This window comes from Lepidochelys kempii, chromosome 19, assembly GCF_965140265.1.
Source record: "Lepidochelys kempii isolate rLepKem1 chromosome 19, rLepKem1.hap2, whole genome shotgun sequence".
NCBI classification, from domain to species: Eukaryota; Metazoa; Chordata; order Testudines; family Cheloniidae; genus Lepidochelys; species Lepidochelys kempii.
Genome location: NC_133274.1, coordinates 1,324,195 through 1,350,928, shown reverse-complemented (window position 1 = coordinate 1,350,928; position 26,734 = coordinate 1,324,195). Strand labels below are relative to the sequence as shown.

The window sequence follows — 26,734 nt, the reverse complement described above, 5'->3', positions numbered from 1 at the left end:
AGAGAGGGGGGTGCATTTCATGGACAAGCAGCTCAGAGGAGAGTGGCTTCTAAACCTTAGAAACCCTGGTCTTTATTTGTGGACAGTTACCCAGAATAGCCTGACTTCCTAGCTGCTATCCTTACTCAGGTGGGATAGCATGCTACTCTGCAAATACTCCCATTGATCTGGGGCTGACCCACTGCTCCATGTAAGGGCAGCAGCGTTTGGCCCACAGCCTTTGCTTTAGCAATCAAATTGCAGTTCTGCCCCCTGGAAAAACCACTGACAAACTCCAGTACCCCACCCCTGGCTGGCGTTTGTTTTGCTCCGGTGTTGCGGTCTGACTGGTGTGGGGCGGGGGGCCGGGGGCCAGGGAGGGGGGTGACATGAGGCTCCCAGGCTGTAGAAATCACTCCGCACATTATCTGCATATAGCAACTCCTTGGCCAAGAAAGTGTTATTAAAGCTGACTGGGTGCATGTTATTAAAACTAAGAAGGTGTTTATGGGTGACAGTCATGGGATGTGAAAGCCATCACACAGCAGGCCGAAGAAAGCCCATAAAACATGTAAGCTTGATGCCAGTATGCTGATGGGATGTGTCAGCATCAGTTGCTTGTATTACCAGACTTCCGCTTCCTTCTGCATACACTCCAACGGTGTATGAAGCAGGAGCTTAGAAGCAGTCTCTTCTCCTGGCTGGTTCAGGCAGGTGTACAACAGGGAGGGACGAGGGCCTAAGTTGCAGCATATACTCTGAAGCAAGGTGTGATAACCCTGACACACCTGAGAACTGTCTTGGGTTTCCCCACCACCTCCCAAATGCTACTTGTTCCCAAAGCATTTTGTAGAGTAACGAGCTACGTCCTGGCAGCACAAGCCCTGTGCAAGTGTACGGACCTACAGGTCTGCAGTAGCTTGTTCACTGCTTCAAACCCCCAGCTATTGGGGGGAGGAGGCGGTGATGTGACCATGGACACCTGGATTATCTCTTGGGATCTTTAATTTCTGTGTGGGCGAGGGGACTTCAGTTTGAGATCCCCTCCAAAGGCCAGTACTTTGGAGGATGCATCGACCCATCATAGGGAACTCTGCTGAAGCTCTAACACTAGAGAGGGCCACCAGGTGCAGCTGTAACACTCGGACACCAGAACCCCACAAGCCCACAGACCAGCCTCAGTCCTCCCCTTTCACCTGCCACAGCTTGCCCCTTAAGCCCAGGAGAAGCAGGCAGCATTTCAGTGGAACCTGGATGAGGTGAATCCCAGGTAGCAGCCAATGGCTTGTAATCCTTCACCAGTCACTCCGTCATTGGATGGGACACAAGTGGTCGCAAACCAACCAGAGATAAAGCCAGGTGCTGAATTTCAGAGGCTGGGTGTGGGGTGGGAATGGGGGCGGGGGAGAGATAAACTCTTGGGAGGGGAAGGTGAGATGAATAGAAACACAAGAAGCTGCCACCCAGCGAGGTACACAGGGAAACGTTCACCAGCCTCATTAATGAGCTGCCACTGTGCTGCAGCCCTGTCTGTGCCAGTTGTAGAGAAGCACTAAATAGCGAGAAGCCATTGATACAGGCCACAGAAGCGAGCGAGTGGTGGGTTTTGGTTAGTGGTGGGCAGGCTGTTAGAAAAGAGCCTCTCTCTAGGGGAAAGAGTGCTCCATCTGCAGGGTGGAGCATTCCTCCGACAGAGTTCTGTGGCACCTGTGACCCTCGGGAAGCCATGCTCTTCAAGACTGATCTCCCAAGCTAACATCTTCACAACATCATCTGCTTTAGCTTAAAACCCTGCCGGAGGAGGAAGAGGTCTTATCGCACTTCCTTTAGAGGGAGATGACTCAGTGCAAGGCTCTGGGATATTTGCACCTTGACTCATTGCACAGTCACATTCCTGTGTTAAGTTTTTGCAGGGAATCCACAGAATTCAGAGGCCCTGGGGGTTTTTCACCTTTCTCTGCCGCATGGGGCACGGTTCACTTCCTGGAGGATTCTCTGCACCTCGAATTCTTTAAACCACGATTTGAGGACTTCAATAGCTCAGACATAGGGTAGTGGTGTGTTACAGGAGTGGGTGGGTGAGATTCTGTGGCCTGCATTGTGCAGGAGGTCAGACTAGATGATCATAATGGTCCCTTCTGACCTAAAGTCTATGATTCTATGAATTCACATGCACATGGAATTCAAGCTGGTTTGAGCCCACCCTTTAGCCAATCTACCATTAATGCGCACAGAAGGGAGCATTACTGTAATAAATGCCCCTTGACAGGGAGGGATAGCTCAGTGGTTTGAGCATTGGCCTGCTAAACCCAGGGTTGTGAGTTCAATTCTTGAGGGGGCCACTTAGAGATCTGGGGCAAAAATTGGAGATTGGTCCTGCTTTGAGCAGGGGGTTGGACTAGATGACCTCCTGAGGTCCCTTCCAACCCTGATATTCTATGATTCTATGATAGAGGCCACCAACCCTGAAAGTTGAAGTCCATCTCGTGAAGGAGGACAGAGCCTCTGGGGTGAAATCTCTAAACCAAGCATGTGACAAGGCAGAGTCAAGAGTCTTATCTCCCTCCAAGCTGCTTCCCCCGGTACAGAGGAGGAAAGCGGCATGGTCTTCACCAGGAAACCAGCCAGGCATCTCTCACCACTTGCAATAGGCCAAAAACAAGAAGTGTTGTAACTCACAAGGCTGCTACTGCCCAAGCAGGACTGCTGGCCTCTCCTGTGCCAGTGCAGAAGTTGCCATGTGACCTCCCGCAGTCCAACTCAGAGGGATACAGGGTGCTCCGTGGCCAATCAACACCCCTGCTGTTGCTGGGCACAAAAGCTTTGTTATGTGAGAGATGCATTGAGCACCTTTGCCTTAACTCTTAATCACACAAACGGCAGGGATGGGGACCAGTCAGATGGAGCCTGTATGGGAGCACTGCCCCCTGGCTAGACACCCCTGCGAGTGTACCTCTGACTGCTGAGAGAACATGTACATTGCAGGTGTACCCAAAGGGTTCCCTGGCATCTAATGTGGGCTCTGTATTAGCAGAGGAGGGACTAAGCTGGGCAGACTTGAGACACAGCAAAGGCAGGGAGGCAGTTCTTTTTATCTTCCATTCCAATTAAAAGTGCAGATAAAAAAAAAATCCATAAGGCCAACGCTGTCAGCAGACAGGAGGCATTCGTGCTCCCAGAAGCACACAGCTGATAATATGCTCCCCTCCCTAGGCAGGTCTAGCAGTGCCCTCATGTGGCCAAATGGCTCCTTGGGCTTGAGTCATTTCATTCTAAAAGCAAAGCACAAAGAGGTGTTTCTCTGTTTCCCTTTAGCAGGTATAATTCCTATTAACTGCACAGTGTCTGGAGCCAGGAAACAAAGAGCTACATCTCTCACTGAATGGGTCTTTAAAGCGAAATCCATCTGGTGTCAGCCTAGGCCCTAGTTTGGGTCATTGCTGATCTCCCCAGGCAATGTGGCCAGAGGACAGGTACCTGTCCTACGTGGTATGTTTACCGCGGTCTGCAGCCTTCGATACCATTGAGCGTGATGTTTGGTTAATGACTTACAGGCTCATGGTAGGGGAGGTGGTTTGCTGCAGAGCCGAGGGCTCTTGGGTTTGGAATTCACTCCCCCAGCACACGACAAGGCTCATCTCTTCGCTCAGGCTGTCAGGCTGCAATTGGAGGTGGGTTGGGACGAGCTATAGATTAAGTCTTAATAGTTTGGAGTCTATTCTGCCATCTGAGTGTCTTGTCACCAGTAAGTGGTGAGGACCAAGCATGCACATTTTGGGGAGAATGCCCCCTCCTTCGTACATCTCTTGGCAATGCTTTCAGTGGTGCTTAAGGTACCCACCCTTATTCTCTAGGCTGCACAGAGAAACACAGGGAACAAGTCTCTCAATAGCCTGTGCCATGTGCTTTTAGAAAGGTGTAGAATTAAATCTTCTGTTCCCTATTCAGCACATGCTGCCTCAGCCCCAGGGGACAGCACCTGCCACAAGCAAAAGGGTGTGATACTTTTAGCATGGAGGACATTGGTCTACATACTGCTTTCAAAATCTCCATCACATCAACCCACCCAGAAGGAAAAGGGAGAGCTGTATAGCAAAGGGCAGCACTTTCTTACCAGCACCTTCCTGGTGGGGTTGTAAGCAATGCCACGATAGTCAACTTTCTCCCTTTTACATAGTGCAAAGCCCTTCCTGTTCCTGGCATCATTCCCGGCAAAACTACTTGATTAGCAGAACTGCAATACCTCCCCCTTGTGGAAGAAGATGAAACTATGTTAAACGTTTCATAATAGGATGCTTGGCCATTTTATTTTCACCACTGGTGCGCATAGCATGGACAAGCCCTCACCTTTCACCTCTAGGACGGAGGTCAAGTCCATCTTTAGGTCTTAAGTGAAATGACTTTGGTGTTCTCAGTAAAGACTACATTCCAAAACCATCAGGCTACAGCTAAATGGATTCACACTGCCCACAGCTCCCGGTAACATTGGTGGGAGGCCCAGAAGCACAATTCAGCACAGCATACTGGATAGTCTCTACCCTGCAGAAGCCCAAGGTTCTACACGTAAGGAGCCTGCACCCCACCAAAGGCAAGTGCTAAAATCAGGGGAAGCTCGCTCAGAACAGCACTGACAGGAAGCTTGTCTTACAGCTGCCTGGCTGGGATATAAAGCCAATTTGAATTGCTTATCACTATCTGCCCTGTAATGGAGAAGTATCTTACTTTTAAATATTAATCACTTTACCTCATGGGACAGAGAGCAGCAGTAAAATGCCAGCCCTTGCTAGAGAAGTGAGCTAGAATTCTTTACTTAAGGACTTGTATCTATTATCTGTTCTACTTGGAGCCAGCAATTTGAAATCTAGTAAATTCAGAAAATACTAAATGTAGTTTCCACAACTACAGCGGCACCTGCCACTATTTCAGCTTCATAATCACTTTTTGAAAACAGGTTTTTCTTTGGCCTTTCTGGGTGAAGGCCCCACACAAGTAAAAAAAGGAAACTGAACAGAGAGATGGCTTCTTTTGTGCATTTGTCAGCAATCAGAAGTTTCTCTTTAGACTTCATGCTGTAGCAATCTTTAGTGTTACATGTAATGACAGTAGGTATCACACAAGGAATATTTTTAAGTGGAAGTTTTTGCTCTAACATTTATTTAGCTACCTGGGGTAGAACTGCAGTGTGCCATTAACCACAGACAGACACATAATTTATTAAAAAAGTATATTTCCATTGGCAGACAAAAAGTCCACGAGCGCTGCTGCTGGCAGCTCTCCCTGAGCTAAAGAAGAAATTCCACATCTGTCATTTTCCCTTTGTCTTCAGTTTATGATCCAAGCCACTGTTTCAGCTGCTACATCAAGTCCACTTTCATAAGCCAAGCAGAGACACTCGCATTGGGTGCCAGGCTTGTTTGACTTTTAACACACCACTTAGCTCATAGCAGAGAGCAAGGGAAACCCCTGCACTGGGCTAGCTCATTCAGCAAATCCAGCTTCTTCATGGGTATCCTGAACAAGGTATTATCCCAGGCACCCAAAACTAATCATTTCACACAAATCCTCTGGTGTTTTCTCTCTGCAAGCTGGTTAGTAATAGAGCTCCTCACAGAGTCTCCAGAAAGGAGACCTTCAGAAGAGTGTCTAAGTTGGGAGGAAAAAACAGAAGCCATTAATGTTGCACTAAGTGTTATTTTTGTCATAATACACACACACACACACACACACACAGAGAGAACTTCCCCACTTATTACCAAGGACCAACGGGGAATAACCCACCAACAATTCAATATCTTAGGACTGGTAAATGGGATACTGAACCTTTTGCCTCTATTCAAAGGTCCCATTTCCAGTCAAGTCCAGGTGTGCAGTGACTTCAAGTTGTTACCAGATAGTGATCATTCAGTGGGTCTCAGTCCAGTTCTCATAGGACAAGCGTCCATATAACCAATACTGCAATGGTAGCACTAATTGATAGACATTGTTGTGGCTGCATGGAATCATAGGACTGGAAGGGACTTCGAGAGGGCATCTCGTCCAGTCCCCTGCACACAAGGCAGGACTAAGTATTATCTAGACCAGTGCTATTCAAAGTGCTGGTCCATGGACCGGTGCTAGTCCACGAGCCATCGGCTGCAGGTCTGCGCACACATTGGAAAAAAAATTGCTATTCTCATCAGATAGCTTGAGAAACACTGCTCTAGACCACCCCTAACAGGGGTTTGTCTCACCTGCTCTTAAAAGTCTCCAATGATGGAGACTCCACAACCTCCCTAGGCAATTTATTCCAGTGCTTAACCACCCTGACGGTTAGGAAGTTTTTCCTAATGTCCAACCTAAACCTCCCTTGCTGCAATTTAAGCCCATTGCTTCTTGTCCTGTCCTTAAGAGGTTAAGAAAAAAAAATTTCTCCCTCCTCTTTATAACAACCTTTTACGTTCTTGAAAACTGTTATGTCCCCCCCTCAGTCTTCCCTTTTCCAGACTAAACAAACCCAATACAGTACAGGTTCAGGTGATAAACAGTGGCTTTCAGTCTCCAGGGCCACCACACCAGCCCCTTTCAATAGCACTAAGCTCACATTAAGATGTTTAAGAGTTTTATGAAAATACCTTGAACCATGTTTCGGCTATTGTTCTCCAAAATCCTCTCCCAGGACTGCGGCAGGGTTTGCATGTCTGGCAAGTTCTCATATCTGACTTGGAGAAGAAGGAATTTACTCTCCAGGTATCTTTCTGGAAGGTAAGGATTGAAATATGGGGCCGGTGGGAGGTGAGAAGGAAACACAAGCAAGCTGACTTCTTAGGAAGTTATGAGCTCAAAAGAGAGAGTAGGGACCCATTGTAGTCCTGCAATCCAACTCCCCCTCCCACCAGGACATGCTGAAAGAGCTCTATTTGTTGTTCCTTGTCAAAACACACTAACGATAGTCACCCCAAGTATCTAAGCTTCTTCCCCCTCTATGGACTGTATTTTCTAGATTCTTTGAGAAATTCACTTACTAAAAATGTTCCCTATTCATCTCATTTCCCTTGGCCAAACAGCAGGGCCAGGAGACTGACTCCTGGAGGTGGAGGCAGGAGCAATTTGCCAGAGCTGTCCATCAAGATGCTTGGTGAGGTTTTATTGTGACCTTACTGGTCACCAGCTGATGACAACTCACAAATAAAGAAAGCCAAATCCAGTTCTGTTGACATGAATCAAGACAACAACCTCCTTGACCTGTTTGAGCTACAAACTTTTAGCTTTTCTAGCAAAGGATACACATGTCGGTAATATCTCTCAATATTGTGCAGCCATTCCAACATGTCTGCCAGCGAGGGGATAAGAGCAGTACGCTGCACAGAAGCTTCAAAACCTAGCACATCCGCATGCTGCTCATAGAGTTGGAAAACAGTGCCCACGTAGCCACTAACTACATCCCGCACTTTCTGCAAGTCAGCTCTGTGAAAACAGAGAGTCATACTCACGGCTGTGTTTTCCAAAGGGTGGCCTCACTCACTTTGTACCCCAAAATGAATTACATGGACAAGCCTCAGTACTTGCTTTAAACAAAAAAAGTGCTTCCCCTTGCACTGACAGTTTGGTGAGTTCAACAATATGCAGTAACCTGAACTGGAACTAGGGAATTCATGCAAGGAAAAGGTAAGCCTATGTGACTGTATAACTGATCGTATAGAACATGCTGCTGAGAGGCTGAACAAATCACATAATTTAAAGAGACACTGTAACTTGAAATCTAATGAGTGCTATTAACTCCTCTAAACTATTAAGTATTACACATGGCTGAGACCCCTAATAATTCTTGTGGTTTTACAATTATATATTTCTCCTTTTTTAAAATGCTTATCCCACACAAACACACATACTTCCAAGACTCTGTGAGAAAGACTGACACAAAATGAGGACAAAGGGTGAAAATGAATATTTGACAACACTCGGCCAGATTCTTTGCTATTGTAAATCAACAATTTGGGGGGAGGGATAGCTCAGTGGTTTGAGCATTGGCCTGCTAAACCCAGGGTTGTGAGTTCAATCCTTGAGGGGGCCATTTAGGGATCTGGGGCAAAAATTGGGGATTGGTCCTGCTTTGAGCAGGGGGTTGGACTAGATGACCTCCTGAGGTCCCTTCCAACCCTGATATTCTATGATTCTATGAACAAAGGTCCAACAGAACTCAATGAGGCTACACTAATTGACACCAGTTGAGAATCTGGCCCACCATGTAAAGTCAAAGTAAACAAATTGAAAGGCAGGGGACAATTTTTTGCTCACTTTCAGTTGTTATGATTTTACATATTGTTAGAACAATAGGTACAACATTTCCAGACAGAAACGTGATGCTTAGGTTGACATTATCTCCTCTCCTTCAGATGTGAATCCTGCAAACAGGCCAGAAGGGGAATCCCACCTCTCTCAGCATGTTTGCCCAGGCTTTCATAGTGCTCACAACCTGACACAACAGCCTCTTACACTTTGCCCACCAGCTCTTCCAGCAGAGTCTCTGCTGCACAGCGTTGCTTATATTTTAACTGCTCTTCCAGATCCGGGAAGCCTCGCAGTGGTGTATGTGCAAATGTGACCTTCTGGCAGGCCTGCATCTGCTCCGCCAGATTGCTGAGGGAGCTCAGGAGAGGTTTACAGTCCGTCAGCGCCGTCTGCCAAGCCTCTTGCTGCTGCTGTATGGCCTGGAAGCACTTTTGCAGGGACCGATGAAGGACCAGGATGGCTGGGCTCTCTGACATCTTCTTATAGGCAGACCCAGAGCTGCAGGAAGAGAGAGGCTCTGGTGATGGGCACCACACAGAAACCTGCAATATGCACACACAGGTACAGAGATCCTAGGGCTGAGGGTCCCCACCGCCTTCCAGTAAGCAGCCACTGTCCACACTCACCATCCCGCTCCACAGACCAGCGCCACTGGCTTAGGAGCGCAGGCCTCCAGAAGCTCAGGCAGCTCCTAGACAAGAGTTTGCTTTAGAAATGGGAAAGGTGGGGGGGAATTCGGGGTGGACTGCTGCTTATGGGGGTGAACATATTTGAGGTGAGAGCCCTGACAGAGCTGGAGGAAAGAGAGGAAGGGTCTTTATGCAGGGGGCAATGGGGACGGGGAGCAGGACCCGGGGGAGGGGAGCAGGGCCACGGGGGGGAGGGGGGTGTCTCCATACAAGGCCAGTGGGGGAGGGGAGCAGGGACCCGGGGGGGAGGGGGTGTCTCCACGGGGGGCCAATGGGGGAGGGGAGCAGGACGGGGGGGGGCGGGTCTCGATGCGGGGCCAGTGGGGGAGGGGAGCAGGGCCCCGGGGGGGGTCTCGATGCGGGGCCAAGGGGGAGGGGGTGTCTCCACGGGGGGCCAATGGGGGAGGGGAGCAGGACGGGGGGGGCGGGTCTCGATGCGGGGCCTGTGGGGGAGGGGAGCAGGGCCCCGGGGGGGAGGGGGTGTCTCCACGGGGGGGCAATGGGGGAGGGGAGCAGGACGGGGGGGGCGGGTCTCGATGCGGGGCCTGTGGGGGAGGGGAGCAGGGCCCCGGAGGGGAGGGGGTGTCTCCACGGGGGGGCAATGGGGGAGGGGAGCAGGACGGGGGGGGCGGGTCTCGATGCGGGGCCTGTGGGGGAGGGGAGCAGGGCCCCGGGGGGGAGGGGGTGTCTCCACGGGGGGGCAATGGGGGAGGGGAGCAGGACGGGGGGGGCGGGTCTCGATGCGGGGCCTGTGGGGGAGGGGAGCAGGACGGGAGGGGTCTCGATGCGGGGCCTGTGGGGGAGGGGAGCAGGGCCCCGGGGGGGGAGAGGTCGGGGGGGGCAGGCGAACCCCCGGGCCCTCCCTTACCTGAGCCCTGGGAAGTGTAGTTGCCAGCTCCCCTCAGACCGGAAGTGAAACCGGCTGCCCCAGCGACGGGCGCTCGCGCGAAGCGGAAGTCACCCACCTGCCTGCCCCCGAGGCATGCTGGGAATTGTAGTTCTCTCTCGTGCTCCGTTTTCCATTGGCGGCGGGAGCGCGTGCGCGTTTGGGCGCCGTCCCGCCGCTTCGCTGATTGGGCGGTCGGGTTTGAAAGTAGTTGTTGGGGCTCGCGCGCGCGTTGGGGACGCCAGGAGCGAGCCGGTGAGCGGCGGGGGGGGCCGCTCGGAGGGCAGGGGGGGCTGTTGGGGCGGGGGGCCCGCTCGGGGGGCAGGGGGGGGCGGGGTGGCAGAGGGGCCCGCTCGGGGGGGCGGGAGGGGCCGGGGCGGGGGGGCCCGCTCGGGGGGCAGGGGGGGCTGTTGGGGCGGGGGGCCCGCTCGGGGGCGGGGGGGGCAGTGGAGCCGGGGCGGGGGGGCCCGCTCTGGGGGCGGGGGGGGCTGTTGGGCCGGGGGGCTGCTCGGGGGGCTGTTGGGGCGGGGGGGCCGCTCGGGGGGGCGGGGGGGCTGCTCGGGGGGCAGGGGGGCTGTTGGGGCGGGGGGCTGCTCGGGGGGCTGTTGGGGTGGAGGGGCCCGTAGGGGGGGCCGCTCGGGGGGCAGGGGGGCTGTTGGGGCGGGGGGCCCGCTCGGGGGGCAGGGGGGGGGCGGGGTGGCAGAGGGGCCCGCTCGGGGGGCTGTTGGGGCGGGGGGGGCCCGCTCGGGGGGCGGGGGGGGGAAGGGGGGGGCGGGGTGGCAGAGGGGCCCGCTCGGGGGGCTGTTGGGGCGGGGGGGGCCCGCTCGGGGGGCGGGGGGGGCAGAGGGGCCGGGGCGGGGGGGCCCGCTCGGGGGGCAGGGGGGGCTGTTGGGGCGGGGGGGCCCGCTCGGGGGGCGGGGGGGCTGTTGGGCCGGGGGGCTGCTCGGGGGGCTGTTGGGGTGGAGGGGCCCGTGGGGGGGCGCTCGGGGGGCAGGGGGGGCTGTTGGGGCGGGGGGGCCGCTCGGGGGGGCAGGGGGGGCAGAGGGGCCCGCTCGGGGGGCTGTTGGGGCGGGGGGGCCGCTCGGGGGAGCGGGGGGGGCAGAGGGGCCCGCTCGGGGGGGGACATGCAGAACCTCCCTTCTGTCACGTTTTCGCTCCCCGGTCCTTGTCCCTCCGCCCCAGCCTTGCCCCGCACAGGGGTGGCGAGCTGCCAGCTCCATGCCCCAGTGAAACGATCCCTCCATTTTAATTCAGAAGGAGTCACACTCCGAGGCGACTATGTGAAAAGCGGGGGGGTCACCAGGACCACAGGGTTGAAAACCACTGCCCTGGCCGGGTGCCGGGTGCCGAGCAGGTGGTTCCCAGATGGCATTGTCTACTCCAGAGAGAGGTGATGCGGATTGGGACAGGCCCGGGCTGGTTCTGACCCGTCCTCACTTCGCTGTGGGCCTGTTTAGCTTCACCGGCCCAGAGCCCCCACCACTGGAGCTGATCAGGAGCAGCCCTATGTTCAGACAAGCCCCTGCCAGGCTTTCAGCCCCAGGCCACCAGTGGTGCGTCTGCTGCCTGGTCCTGGTGCTGGGGATCCACTCCCCTGTGTGGGGCACCAATGCCGACTCTCTGCTGTGGCTTGCAGTAGTCCCAGGAGCCCTGGTTTTCAATAGGGATAGAGCAGCAGTAGCTCCCAGCCTCCCAGAAGACTAGGGCCTCTTGTCTCTGACTGGCCAAGTGTTCCCTTGTATGAACCCAACTGGCTGTTTCTGTTCTGCTGCAGAGCTCCATCCGACACCATGGCACCATCCAGGAAGAAAACAGCCAATGGAACCAGCAAAAACAATGTGAAAAAGAAAAAGCTTGCTGCGTTTTTAAAGGACTTTGATCGTGAAGGTAACCTTTGCACTCATTCATAAACTTGCTTTTTACAAAGGGTTCAGGGTCCTGAGTTGTTTTCCAGGTTAATTTAATGCTGGTTAAAGTTATTGTCTTAACAACCCTGGAAACTGACACCTCAGGACAGATAAAGCACAAACTGTAGCTTTGATCCAGAAGGATGACTTTGAGGGATTGGAGAAGGTGGTTTAATTCTCGATGCTTATGCAATCCTTGACCTTTCCTGAGGCTTCTATCCAGGGGGCTAGTTGTGATGAGTATGCTGCAATGTTGATGCAGGTCTTCTAGGAATTAAACTAAAATAGGAAATCTTTTTTGAGGTCATGGTTGTTATGGGGGCTTATTCCTTCACCCACTTACTTCCCTGGTCCTTCTCGCATGAACAGAGAGCAACAATAACCGAAGTCCAAAGGTGCAAACAATTCAATGTTTATTGGGGTGATCTTCCAGCAAGCATGATTCCAGTTTCCTTCCTTAGTGTCCCCCTTCCCAGCTCTGACACCACAGAGCCTTACACCTGGGTCCCTGTTCCCATTCATGCCCTTTCGCCAAACATGATTCTAATTTCCCCACCCCCATTCCCTGTTCCCATTTCCCCCCACCCCCTAACTTCCTGATTGACTGCAGACTATATAGTAAAACTTGAGTTCTGCTTAGTTATACCTTAACCAATCATTTTCCTGACATTTAACTAACCAATCCTAACATATTGTAACATGATTATTTAACCAATTATATCTCACCACCTTCATTAGTTTACACCCAGCAAAATTAATTATACAGCAGACAGGAACAATCACAGAACCAGATGAACAATAGCAAAGTGGGAACTATAATGACAAAACAATACAGAAGTGAGGATTTCACATCCCAGCTATTGATAAGTGAGTTCTTGCCAGACAGGATGCTATCAAACTAAGTTTCCTTTTACATCTTCTAGGCACTTTCCTTTCTCTGGAGGTGATAGGCATTATCAGGACAGGATTGTATTCCTAACGGCCCAATAGCACCTTATTTCAATGTGACTAGGTTGGAATGTGAGGATGTGACCGGTTGCTTCCCAGTTTACGGCTGCCTCTGTTGCTTAGCCAAAGGCCTTAGCCTAAGAACAGGGCCTCAGACTGTCACAGTAAGAGAAGGACCTTACACTGCAGACAGTGATTTTGATTCTTTCTTTTATACCTCTATAACTAGCCAAGTGATAAGAATACACCTAAATTCTTAGAGTATAGGCCTTTACAGACAGGCCTGAATTATCTATATCCTAACAACTGTTAGCTGTTAAATATTAATATTGGGTGCTTGTCAATAGGCTATTTAGAGAGGCAAGGTCCATGCAGTGATATCTCTTATTGAACCAACTTCTGTTGGTGAGAAACAAGCTTGCATGCTTACATAGAGCTCTTCTTCAGATCTGGGAAATGTACTCTGTGTCACAGCTAAATGCAAGGTAGAACAGATTGTCCAGCATAAATAGTTAATACATATTTCAAGGGATCATTCAATGTGAAGTGGCCTGTTAATACCTTTCCAGTTATAGGGGGGAGGTTTAGTGTTTTATAGATTTTTGTAATAAACCATAAATCCAGTGTGTGTATATTCAGTTCATGATTTTTAGTATCTAGCAAAGTTATGAATTTAAGTTCCCAAGTTCGATTTTTGAAGGTGTTGCACGGGTTTCCTTTGAGGATGAGGACTGAGAGGTCAGACATAGAATGATCACTTTGGAAAGTGTGTACCACACAGGTGATATGGTATTTTTGTCTTTTATCATTTTTCTGTGTGAGTTCATTCAAGAGCTTAGTGATTACCTGATTTCACCCACATAGTTGTTGTTATCGAGGTACACTTAGTGCACTGGCTGAGATACACCACATGTTGCGATAGAATTGTTTAGAAGCCAGGGATTTTGAGAGGTGTCTTGTAAGGGGTGTTCATCATCGCAGCAGTGGAGAGGTCCACAGGTTTTGCATCTGTTGTTCTGGCAGTGTCTGGTGCTGCTTTGAGTTAATGTGTCTTGGTCTGTGCAGAACTTTTTTCTGATGATGGGATTGGGGGGTTGTTTGAAGGGCAGGAAAGGGGGTTCAGGAAAGATTTCTTTCAGGATGTGGTCCCCATCAAGTGTGGGTTGTAATTGTTTAATGATATGGGTTCCAATATGGGTGGTAGGTGACAATCTGTTCCACCTTGTGGAATTCTTCCATCAACCTAGTGACTGCCTCTTGGGGAGGTGGATTGCCCACACCAATGTGCGAAACCCTCCTGTTGGTTTAGGGAGTGTCTACACAGAAGCACTGCAGACATACCTTTATACAGTCCAGTTAATTTTCTACCATTGGCTCATAGCAAATGAAAATATAAGTGCTCAAAAAGGCTTATTTGGCAAGAATGAAATAGATTTGATCAGAAAAGCGCATTCACAAGGGAGTAGATTTTTGCTGATATTCAGAGAAATATAAATTCAAGCCCTGATATGTAAATCCCTGAATAACATTTGTGTTCTATGTAGTAATCAATCAAAATTCTTTTCTTTTTTTTGTTTTAGTCCAAACTAGAATTGATCAGCTACAAACAAATGGGCAAAATCTTCTCAAGGAATTGGATAATCTTTATAACATAGAAAACCTCCGACTTCCTCTAGCACTGAGAGAGATGAACTGGCTTGACTACTTTGGTATGGTCCATCCACTCCAATATGTATTGACAAAATAGTTCAAAAATGTACTAAATTTAGAGCTAAAAGTGAATTAATAAGTCATTCATCCAGTTAGTGGACTCTGTTTAATGACATATCCTAGTTGCATGATTTTCAGAAACGTAATTACTATTTACGTTGTTATCTATAATTACAGTAAATTATTTCTTTTGTAACATATCACATTTAAAGTCAATATATTGGATAAGTTTATTTGTATGAAAGTGCTAATTCAAAATAAGGCTTCAAATGTTTTTCCTTTGGATGTCTTAAACTCATTGGCACATGAGATAAGAGGTGTGGCACTGGGTTAACTGGGTACAAAATCATGTGTTTAAAAAAAAACCTTTGGAAACAAGAAGAGGCAAATTGAATATCCTATCCACATGGATTCGTAGACAACCACAGATTTTCTGTTTACGATAAATCCTGCTTTCCCACTAGTTCCTTTATCTTAAGATGGTCATTAACTGTCAAGAAATGCTCATTGTTTGCCTGTTTGTTTAATTCTACCCAAGTATTAAAACTTTAATATTGCATAAATTACTCTGGTTATACATTGATAAAAAAATGTTCTGTCTCCAGCTAAAGGAGGAAGTAAAAAGGCCCTAGAAGAAGCAGCAACGGTAGGTAACATACATCTAGTGTAGCTCCTAAGCCAAATAAAAACTTCTTTTCTGGTACAACTGGATAATGTTTTTAGGAACCCAATCTTTATTTAAACCATTGCATCATTTTAAGAGTCTTAGCACAGCACTTGGTGAAAGGATTAAATAAGACATGAAACGTTTGTAGTCTCTCCTGTCTGGCCAAAGTGCTAGCCTTCTCCTTCAATTACTTGGTTTATGGTAAATCTTTGACACTCCTTTTTCCAAGATACATATCCAGTCCCCCGTGCCGTGCACTTTAATGACTATTGAAACTCACTTCATTGTTATGGCTGCCACCTAATACAGACTTCTCCGAAATCTTTACTGAGGCCAGGTCTACACTCAAAAGTTAAGTCAACTCAGCTACATCACTCAGGAATGTGAAAAATGCACACCCCTGAGCCACATAGTTAAGCTGATCTAAGCCCCAGTATAAACAGCCCTTGGTTGATGGAAGAATTCTTCCACCACCTAGCTACTGCCTTGGAGACATGGATTAACTATGCTGATTGAAAAAACCCTTCCTTTGCTGTAGTGAGTGTCTATACCGAAGCTCTTTGTGGCTCAGCTGCAGTGTTTCAAGTGTAGAGAAGCCCTGAGTCTGAAGCATTTGGTAGCTGGAAGACTTGTTCCTGAATTCTGTAACTACCTCTTTGCTCCTCTTACTCAGAGGATTCTCAAGTTTCAGAAAACTGACCTTGTAATTCAAGCTGGGTCTCTGCAGTTGATAGTGGGTGTCTGCCTTTGATTTTTAAAGAAGTGGAAAATAGCAAGTGTCCTGACCTACTTTCTCTCATGGCCCAGATAGCTGAAAGTTTTCAATTTTAGCAGTCTTTTTATAGGAAGCCATTTTTCTGCAATGAAATCTTGGCTTGCCTACCAGTGATACTAATTGACTAAACAGACTATCAGTTAAACAATGTTTCCTTACTGTTATCTTGCCCTGCCTCATTCACCAGGGAATATGCATTTCTTTGTAAACCAGAAAACTTCTATGTTGGGATTGGACTGAAATGTTTGGGGGTTGGGAATAGCTGTAGCAGGTGAATAAAGTCTTTCAGTACTAAGTGCTGTGCAGGTCCTGCAAGCTGTTACCATTTCTAAAATACCAGAGAAGTGTTTACATAGCAAAGTGCAAAGCAGCATAGAAGCATTTTTATTGTAAAATAATTATGGGTTTACACTGCTGTTTGCAGGCAGTTAGGAATGAGTTCTTTACTAATAATACACATGGTATTGTGATTGCTTTTGGTTTTAGGCAGATTTGGAGCTATCAGAAATAAACAAACTTACAGCAGAAGTTATCCAGACGCCTTTCAGAATTGTCAAGAAAGGTCAGTTTGTTTACAAGCATTGCTGAATGTTCTGGGTGCAATCAATAGTGGAATGTTTTTTTGTTCCTTATGGATCTTGTCAGCTATCTTCCAACTCTCATTAACTGGCCTAAATAGGTTTCAAAGAAACAATTGTTGCTTCAGTCTTTGTGATGTTACATGTGCAGCGTGTTAACTTAGATTTGCTAAATCTTATAGAAGTGTTGTTCACATTTGTTTATGCCACCCATAAAACCCCTTTCCTTATAAAATCCTACTTTATTTCTATATAAGTATGTAACTACTAGTTCAATAATTTGTTTGCCAAACAAACTTCACGACTGTTTTCTTTTCACCTTATCTGTTCGTGGATATTTTAATATGCTTCGAATTTTTTCAATTTGGACACTTTTTTCTCCTTCTAGCTAAAAAATCCAAACAGGATATTGATGCTATTGAAGAAGAAACAGAACTTAGTTTGCTCCCTGTAGCAAAGAAGAGGAAACAGGATAGCAAAGAACCAGAACCAGAACATGAAAATGTTTATCCCAAAACAGGGAAGGTAAATAACTGATCTTGTTGTGGTTATGGCCCAGGCAGGAAGTGAGTTGACTTTTGATGGAGGTGATGCTTATAGCTTGCTTGCCGTAGGCTAGCTACCTGTTTTAATCAGCAGTATAGGTTTATATAATCTTTTTATTTAAAATTTGTAAAATATAACTTTACAACTAGTTTTATTTTGCAGAAGAATATATGTATTTTTCAGATGCAGCTTAAATCACATGACCATCTGAAAATGTTATCTATTCTATTTGTAATATCCAAGATGACTATAATGGGAAGAGAGAGATTTCTCATTTTGTTTTCTTGTACATTTGTAAAAGCTCTCTGGGTAGTCTCTTTCACTGTTTCCCCTCTGTACTGTACAGTCAATTTCCCTAGTTTGTTTCTGTGTGAAAGACCCGTTGGGGAGAGAATTTCTTTTAAAATGTGTAAAACCACAAATTGTCAGGGGACTTCAGGGTATTTTCATATATTTTGTGTGTCTCCAAACCTTCAATGAGAAATTAGTTTCTCCCTTTGCTTCATAGCCTGAATTCTGTTTGTCATGAGATCAGAGTCCACATGGTATCTGAGTGCCTTAGATAGATTCTGTTATGAGGTAGAACCCAACCACTTCTGAAAGTGTACAGAAACATTTTATATCCCTTTTCTCTTAAATTGTATGTTCAACTTCCATCATGTTCTGGGAGCAGGAGTCTCTTTACCCAAGACTGCTCTAACTAACTATTAGAATTTTGATATCTATGGAAAAGAATTCTGCACAAATCCCTGTGTCTTCCCCAGCTCAGCTCTAGGCTATGATAAAGCCAAGACTCAAAAGGGACAGGTTTTCCACAGTTTTGATCATCTGAGAAGGGGAACAGTGAGTCTTGTTCTTCAGTTCCTGTTACCAGTGTTAGTTCAGTTATGGGAGCACTTCTTCAGAACTGGAGTTCAGCTGTGGTTTGATCAAGAAACAGTAAATAATTCAGTTAGTTCTGTGTGTTCCAGGTGAAGACATCAACCAAAAAAGTGCCAGTTTCGAAGAGCAGAAGAGCTCCATCAGCGAGAGTGAAACGCATTAGTAAAAGGTAAGAGTCTGGAGTGGTGTGAATCCCTCTCTTTCAATGTGGGGATGGAAAGGGGAGACCAGAAATGATACTGCCAAAGTAACCATGGTTGGGGTGGATGGATGGAGGAGAGAGTGATCTGGCTGACAAAGCGTACTGTGCTGGAGGAGCTAACAAAAAGGTATGGTAGGGGTAAATGGAGGAGCTCTACAGAGGGCAGTCTCATAGTATGGTAAGGTGACTGATCAGCTATTCTCTTTGAGGGTGTGTGGGGTTTTACACTGAATCAAGCTGTCATAAAACTGCAGTCTTTGCTGCCATGTCAAGAGGCATTACCTGAAATCAGGAGAAACCTCTAGTTTCCAAATACCCTCACATTGTTCTCAGCTTTTCTAACTAATAAAACAGATGTTCAGAACTGAGAAGCAACTGCTAAACTGGTCTTTTAAAAGGGCATCATCTTATCACTGCCACTCTCTTTGAGCAGGTCAAGCAAAAATAATTTTGTCACTCCAGCCCTTGGCCAAGTCGCTGGTGCCCGCACATGGGGAAGGACCTCCACTGTCACCCCTAAATTTGATTCCAGGTGAGTGTGCATTAATTAGCAAAGCCACGTTGCTGTATATTTATAGTATTCTGCAAAATGTCTCTATTAAGTATCAGAATTTGCTAGGTGTCAAGGCATCTAGTGTGTCTTGCCATTAGTTTTCCATGAGCTGGGACAGAACAGTTGCAATGTAGATCAGCTTGTTACCATTCTGCCCCATGGCAGTGGCTGTTCCTATCTGATGTGTGTTATAAGAGCCATAATATAACACTTCACATATTCAAAGTGCTGTAGAAATATTGACTAACCGTCACGACCCTGAAATATTAAGGATGAGATAACTGAGGTAGAGAAGTGAGATTATTTGACTACTATTAGTAGAGTGTCACGAGCAGAGCCAGGATTGGAATTTGAGACTTCATGATTCTGTATTCATTTGTGCATGGCTTACTGTGCTCAGTCTTGTACTGTGCAATCAGCAAAATTGTAGTCTACTTGTTTGAACCATCTCCACACTGTCCCTTCTCCCTCTCCTTTTTCCATTGTTCAAATATGTGCATCTGATGCGTGCAAAACTAACAACTGTGGTATGTAACCTATTGCTTAAATCAGCCTCTGTGCCTGATGAGAGGAGGATAGCTAATAGAACACCGAGTTTTTAAAAAGGCCCTGAGGCAATCCTGGCAATTACAGGCTAGTAAGCCTAACTTCAGGAACAGGCAGATTGGTTGAAACTATAGTAAAGAACAATTAGCAGATATGCTGGGAAAGCGTCAACATAGCCTTCGTAAAGGGAAATCATGCCTCACCAATCTATTAGCATTCTTTGAGGGGGTGGTCACAAGCATGTGGACAAGGGTGATCCAGTGGATTTAGTGTACTTGGACTTTGACAAGGTCCCATACCAAAGACTAGTAAGCAGTCATGGGATAAGAAGGAAGATCCTCTCATGAGTCAGTAACTTGTTTCCTATCTTTTCACCAAGGGCAGGAATAAATGGTCAGTTTTCACAGTGGAGAGAGGTAAAATAGCAGGATCCTTCAATGATGTGTACTGGGACCAGTGCTGTTCAACATATTCATAAATGATCTGCAAAAGGGGGTGAACAATGAGGTGGCAAAATTTGCAGATGATACAGAATTACTTAATAGTTAAGTCCAAAGAAGACTACAAACAATTGCAAAGGGATCTCACAAAACTGGGTGATCAGGCGCCAAAATTGTAGATGAAATTTTAGAGTTGATAAGTGCAAAGTAATGTACATTGGAAAACATAGTCTCAGCCGTGATGGGGTGTCCACGCCACACAAGGCAGAGCAAGTTAAATTAGGTCAATTAACCTGGTAGGCTGCACCTGCGCGGAGACTTGGGCTTGATGGACAGGCACTAAGTGGAGTCCAGCTGAGCAGAGGCAGGCTGAGTTCATATAAAGCCAGCAAGCTGAGAACATGAGCTGCAGAAGTAGTCTGCAGTCCCTCCCTGGGTGGAGGAAGTTTGGGTTGGTAAACTCGGGCCCGGGGGAGCCAGAAGATAGAGCAAAGAAGTAGAAAGAAGTCCAGGGAAAGAGCAACAGGGAGCAAGCAGACCATAATTGCTGGACATAGGGTCCCTGGACTGGAACCCAAAGTAGTGTGTGGGCTGGGGTTCCCCTTCCAGCCACTGGGAAAATGGTACAGGGCCTGGCCTTGGATGGGAAGACTGTCTGGAAAAGATGAGGACAGCTGATCCAGTGGGACTTTAATACCCTGGAAGGGGAGGACTACATAATGACCTGGCCAGAGGGCTGAATCATGAGGAGGGAGCACTACATGTCCTGTAGAGTGAGAGAGGATGCAATGTGAGCCACCAGTGGGAGGGGGGACATCAGACCTTAGTGGAGCTAATACCCAGATGTGGCCACAAGAAAGTACCCCAATGGTAAGTGGACCCGTGACACCAACTTTATATACAAAATGGTGGGGTCTAATTAGCTGTTCCACTCATGAAAGATCTTGGAGTCATCATGGATAGTTCTCTGAAAACATCTGCTCAATGTGCAGTGGCAGTCAAAAAAGCTATCGATGTTAAGAACCATTAGAAAAGAGAGAGACAGAAAATATAGTGCTGCTATACAAATCCATGGTACATCCACACCTTGAATACTGCTTGCAGTACTGGTCACCCCATCTCAAAAAAGATACATTAGAATTGGAAAAGATACAGAGAAGGGCAACAAAAATGGTTAGGGCTAAGGAACAACTTCCATATGAGGACAGATTAAAAAACCTGGGGCAGTTCAGATTAGAACAGAGATGACTAAGGGAGGGATATGATAGGGATCTAAAATTTCAAAAGCAGGTGCTTTAGTTTTTAGGTTGGGTGCTTTTGGTTTTTTAAACCGCTTGGGCTTGATTTTTAGAAGTGCTTATCTTATCGTTCTCAAGTAAAGCTGTAGTCAGTGGGAGCTGTGGGTGCTCATCATTTCTGAAGATTGGGCTCAGGATGTCTGGAGCTGTGCACCTAAAACCAGAGTCTGCTTTTGAAATGTTGGCCTAAATATGTCAAATGTCTTCTCAGAATTAGCTCTTTCAGTGTAAAATATGGAATATTGAGACGACTACAACACATCACTTAATAGCCTTAGGTTTTGGCCTCAGAGTTTTGATTGATTTAGAGCCAGAAGCCTGTAGTCCCACAGAAGAGGGTAGATGGAGGTCATAAATAGAAAAAAGAAGATAAGATAAATCATGTCCTAGTTTAATCAGAGTTTTTTGTTAGTACAGTTGGGTTCTGACAAGCTCTGTTGGTTTCGCACTTCAAGATACACATTTTTCTCCAACCTGTTTCCCTTGAAAATGAGATGTTTGAAATCTCTAGTTGGGGAGAATCTCATGAAACGTACTGCTGATCATTTTAATTGGCTAGAATAAAGTTATTCAGCAATAACTTCGGAACATCTTTCAGGCTTTTCAAGACACCAGGTCTACGCACGCCTGCCGCACATGAGCATGTTTACATCGTCTCTGCAAACGGCAGCCCTCTTGCTAACAGCAACGATGTCATCATTACGGTCCCTGTCGGAGGAGGGGAGGTAAAGCAGAAACTTATTAAAAATGTAGGGAAATATTTTAGTGGGTCTTGAAGTGCACCAAATGCAATTTAAAATAATGGCTGATAGCAGTATGTGCCATGGTGCAATACAGAAAAGGTGTGAGATAAGTCTGTGATCTCATGCTGCATCTGGTCCTCTATTTGTAACTAGTCCTGTTTATCAGTAACCTTATCCTGTTCCCAGGACAGTGGGTCCATCACTTGCTATAAAAGCAGTACATGATTCCCTGCTCTTAAATATAGTGGTCTATCAATCTTTCTAATATATAATCCAGATACTTCAATCTTGTTTGGTTCTTTCACTGGTTTCACTTACAAGCTAACATGTACCAGTATGATACAGCTGAACAGTAACTGAGACTTGTGGTCTTTTTCGTACAGAACATTCGTTTAGCAGCCAGTGACCTGACCAAAAGGAATTTAAGTCATCTCAATCCAGAGACCCTGGGAATTATGAAGAAGTTATCAGTAAGTCAGTATATACTTGGCTATGAATTGAAACTGGTCTGTTGTGGTGCCTAGCATTGTCATCATCCCTGTAGTCAAGTTAATGGGCCATCAGTTTCCATTAGACTCTGCCAGTCATCTTTCTTGTTAAATTCTTTTCCTCTTGTGTTTGCCTGGATCTTGGCGCGCCCAGAAAATATGGTTTTATACAATGTGGGTCTGTTCACCTAGTCAGCAAAATACACAGAGGTGGGTCTTACACTCAACTGGTCTGTATACAAACCGTGCTTTCATTAGTGGGAGAGAGCTACCGGTAGTGCTTAGGATTTAATTCAAGGGTGAATATGCCCTCCTTTTTTTCCAGTGTAGGTGGTTTTAGGATGGGGGTGGGCAAACTTTTTGGCCTGAGGGCCACCTCTGGGTATGGAAATTGTATGGTGGGCCATGAATGCTCACGAAATTATGGGTTGGGGTGCAGGAGGGGGTGAGGGCTCCAGCTGGCGGTGCAGGCTATGGAGTGGGGCTGGCGATGAGGGTGTAGGAGGGTGTTCTGGGCTGGCACCGAGGGGTTAGAGGGCAGGAGGGATATCAGGGCTGGGGCAGGGGGTTGGGGCATGGCAGGGGGGCAGGCTCTGCGGGGCACTTACCTCAAGCAGATCCCAGAAGCAGCAGCATGTCCCCCATCCAGCTCCTATGAGGAGGCGCGGCCAGGCAGTTCTGCCCCGTCCACAGGCGCTGCCCCTGCAGCTCCCATTGGCCGTGGTTCCCAGCCAATGGGAGCTGCGGGGGCAGCGCTTGGGGCGGAGGCAGTATGCGGAGCCCCCTGGCTACCCTATGTGTAGGAGTTGGAGAAGGGACATGCTGCTGTTTCCAGGAGCCACACGGAGCTGGGCAAGCCCTGGACCCCGCTCCCCAGAGGGAGCTCAAGGACCAGATTAAAATGTCTGGAGGGCCGGATGCTGCCCCTGGGCTGTAGTTTGCCCACCCCTACTTTAGGATATGGCAGCATGTGTTCTTTACAAGTGCTATTTGTTAATCTTTCTCCTTTTTAGGTTCATCTTGCACAAGTATGCAGCAGCACGAACACCCAAAGATGAAACTTCAGGGATAATTGACTTTTTTTGTAAATCTGGAACATCAATTTTAGGACTACAACCTGAATTCTTACTCTATTCTTTTACCTTTCTGTTACACGGTGGAAGTTAGGAACAGATTTTCAGCCTGTAATATATAATGTGATTAGAATAGGTTGACTTCTTTTTGTACAGAAAGAAGTACTTAGTTTCCTGTTTCAAGATAGCTAGCTATACCTTGGCCTTGGATCCTCCAGAGTGTATGAGAGACAAGTCAGGTGGATACAGCTGCCCTGCAATCTGCAGAAGATCGAAGCAGTAGGATCTATTGGATTACAGGTGTGATTGACAAAAGTTTTATCTGGTTTGGGAGCAAAAGCGGTGGAGCTGCTCATTGCACTTATTACCAGGCAAGTTTTCTGTTTATTGATGTCATCATTGCAAGGTGCTAATTAGTTGTATTCTAACAGCTGGAATATGAACCTCAATTACAAATAATTAATAGGGGGTGCTAAAAGAACATTTTATTGCAGACCAGCTAATGAAGCTGCCAGGGGTGCTAGGGGTACAACGAATCCTTTGTTTTGTTTTTCTCACAGCAGCCACTGAACTTTCAATCCTGCTCTCCAGTTTACAGTGAACAATGTACTTGAAGTCTTTTATTGTACATCCTACCGTTGTTTTTAAAGAAATGAATACACTGGTGTGTTCTTAAACCCATAATTTTACTGAGTTTTAAAGCTTCTATCTACAAAACCAATCATCTAGACCTCCGATCCTCTAAGTCTAAGGCACATACACTTACTGGGCAAGTCCCTTTAGAGTGGTTGGAGACAGCCAGTGGAGAGTTCCCTCTGCACAGGGAAACTGCTGTTTCCTGCACTAGCTCCTAGGGAGGAGATGGGGATGTGGCAGGGCCAGGTTCCACTATGTCTAGGTCTCCACTGCGGTGTTCCCTGCATTCTTTTCATGAACTAAAAAAGTTTTACACAATAAATACTGTTTATAGATGGAATAAAATTAGTTACATATTCATTGACTTTTACTGTTTTAGAAAATTCCTGCTTCGCTTAATAGCGCATGGACAGCACTGATGCATTAGAATGGTCAGTGTCCAGCACCTTACTCTTCTCCAGCATTTCTGTGATGGAAAAAGCCTGAAGCACTTCATAACCTCTGTGTAGGAATCATGTGACTGAAACCTGGCCTGGAACAACAACAACAACATCTGTTCTGTGTCTTTACACATAGTTTTCAGAGTTCTGAAGAGAGCTTTAAGAAGCCAGAATAAAAGTTCAGAAAGCTGAACTTTGCAACAAGAGTTAACACCCTGTATCTTTCCAAAGTGGAACATGAGCCCCAAGTTGTCTGGGCTTCTGTTCTGTGCTTCATTCCAGAACTTTAGGAATAATGGCTTGTCAACCCCTTTTCCTCCAATGTCTGTTTTTCTATAGTGTACTTAACATTATATAAACTAAGGCAATACTGGAACAGGCAGTTCTTAACAGTAAACTACATGCCCTCTTCTGATTCTGTCCCACCACATAATTCCAGTGACACTTAGTACATAGTAGTTGGCTCAATGTGCATTACAAAAGGTAACTATTATCCTCTTGCCAAGAAAGGGAATGGGACTAGCTGGAAAAAAATCATGGGAAGAAAGTTCATTTGAATTTTTTTGTAGGAAAATTTTCATTTAGATTTTACTTGAATTTAAATTTCAAACTTTTGTTTTTTTCCCTTTCCAGACCACTCTTTGCTTTTTTTCCTCCACTGACTTCAATAGAATGACTGTTTAGGGTTTGTCTTTTCACTTATTTCTTTTCAGTTTTCGTTTATCTGCTGTAACTTTTCAAATCCTTTTCCAACTGTGGAAAAGTTGAGTTGTAAAAGGAAAAATGAAATTGTAACTCTGCCACTTTGTAACTTTCCAAAATTCCCTCAACTTCAGAAAAGCTATAACAGCAAACATTTTCAAAGCTGAGTTACAGGGTATTTTAACACAGAGGGAAAGACGCTAGAGGTCTGGGCCTGGCATCTGTTTGTGTATCTGACAACCTGCAGGGTTTGGAAGAAAGGTTGGACTTTTTTGTAGCTCTTAATGGTGATCACCATATTGCATGGGTTTGGAGGGGAAATTATCAGAATTTAGGATCCATGTCCCTGTCTTGAATGGGACAGTTTACCCTGCGTCTTTGTTCATCCTGCACATCATACTTTCTATGCAGATTTGTGAGGCTGTTGGATTCAAGGGATGCCATCAACTTGAATTCCTAACTTTTTCATTTTTCAGGAGACTGAAATATCTGCACAAAAGAAAGGTGAAGATAGCTAACTAGCTGCATAACATCAAGCTGGAAAAAATAGGAACAACAATTTGACTCCCCCATTAGAGTAATGTTGTTACTTGAGCCAACAAAAATGTAGGCAGAAATGTGATTTTGTGTTTGATGGACAGTATTCCTTTAAACATTTAAACATAATCACTTTCTAGCCCGTATATTTATATGGAAGGATTGATACTTCTGAAACAACAACAACATGCACGCTTCCTACTCCAGTAAGAACCTGGCCTTAAAGATTAGAAAACGATAGCACTTCATGGAAAGCACTGTTTCTCTCAGCTGGTAGCCAGCAATTCACTGCCTCTCTAGTTTCGGCCCACAGTGAAGAATATTTTAATACAAAGTATGATTATGGTTAGAAAGTAGCTAAGCATGTCAGGGTGTAGGGCAACCACTGACTGCATATAGTTAGGATACGTCTACCCTTCAGTTGAAGGTATGAGCATAGTGTAGGGTAGGCATACCTGTGCTAGCTTTAATCTGCTAGCACGGCTAAAAATAGCAGCATGGATGTGGTGGTATCAGCCAGCAACATGAGTCCACAGGCAGAGTCCAGGGCAGGTTTTGTACAGCTTGGTCAGAAGCCTGTGCTACTGTTTTCATTTCTAGCCACGCTAGCTAGATTTAAGCCAGTACATGTATACTTACCTCAGCTGCAGTCACACCTCAGATTGCAGTTTATACATACCTTGAAGGAGCTCAGTTATTTAACATCTTGATGGTTTTGGCAGCCTTCTCTAAATCCTAACTGCAGGTGGCACTCTGCAAATTATTAAGCCTCAGGGCTTTGTCTCAGCTTTACTACCTCTGCTGAATTCCACTGACATGTAAATATGAAAATGGTCATGTTGGCTTAGAATCTAATTGCTGTGTAAATACTGCAGTTTGGAAGACAGAAGTATGTTTTTCATCTTTTTCATCTTTCAGTGCTTCTCCATGTAAAAGCAAATTTGTCCAGCACAGATCAAACATTTCCCTTATTCCTCTGCCCTCTACGCTTGCTCCCTATCAAATCCTGGACTTAATTCAACATCCTGGTCCTAGTCTTCAAGGTCCTACTTTTAGAGTCCTGCAAATCTGCAGCTATCCACAGGCCACGTTCACAGATCACTGATTGGAGCTGATGTATCCACTCAGGGTTCTATCTACTTTGGCTTGTGCATACTTACTTTAGAATCATCAGTGTCTGTGACCCACCAGTGAGCCGCAATACTGCTATTGCTGATCAAATATTCAGGGACCAGAGCATG

At 46.6% G+C, this 26,734-nt stretch overlaps 2 protein-coding genes across 5 annotated transcripts; one reads left to right on the top strand and one right to left on the bottom strand.

The window, feature by feature from the left end:
• Positions 1–5,186: 5,186 nt before the first annotated feature.
• On the bottom strand, positions 5,187–10,116 carry AIRIM (AFG2 interacting ribosome maturation factor). 3 transcript variants are annotated; one of them, XM_073317611.1, is made up of 6 exons: positions 9,805–9,991; positions 8,874–8,938; positions 8,452–8,745; positions 7,243–7,422; positions 6,591–6,709; positions 5,187–5,622 (listed from the first exon to the last, which is right to left on the bottom strand). In XM_073317611.1, exons 3-6 carry the CDS (start codon positions 8,721–8,723, stop codon positions 5,585–5,587), a joined length of 609 nt encoding a protein of 202 aa, XP_073173712.1. In that variant the 5' UTR covers positions 8,724–8,745; positions 8,874–8,938; positions 9,805–9,991; the 3' UTR covers positions 5,187–5,584. The 3 variants fall into 3 exon arrangements, with proteins under 3 accessions (XP_073173712.1, XP_073173713.1, XP_073173711.1); XM_073317612.1 differs by lacking the exon at positions 8,874–8,938 and having other exon boundaries at positions 9,902–10,116; XM_073317610.1 differs by lacking the exon at positions 8,874–8,938.
• CDCA8 (cell division cycle associated 8) lies at positions 9,922–24,162 on the top strand. Of its 2 annotated transcripts, none has more exons than XM_073317609.1 (11): positions 9,922–10,077; positions 11,597–11,709; positions 14,258–14,386; positions 14,993–15,033; positions 16,316–16,391; positions 16,796–16,932; positions 17,925–18,004; positions 18,471–18,569; positions 21,473–21,599; positions 22,001–22,087; positions 23,119–24,162. In XM_073317609.1, the coding sequence occupies exons 2-11, from the start codon at positions 11,613–11,615 to the stop codon at positions 23,161–23,163; spliced, it is 918 nt and encodes a 305-aa protein (XP_073173710.1). In that variant the 5' UTR covers positions 9,922–10,077; positions 11,597–11,612; the 3' UTR covers positions 23,164–24,162. The 2 variants fall into 2 exon arrangements, with proteins under 2 accessions (XP_073173710.1, XP_073173709.1); XM_073317608.1 differs by lacking the exon at positions 9,922–10,077 and adding an exon at positions 10,903–11,212.
• The last annotated feature ends 2,572 nt before the right edge of the window (positions 24,163–26,734 follow it).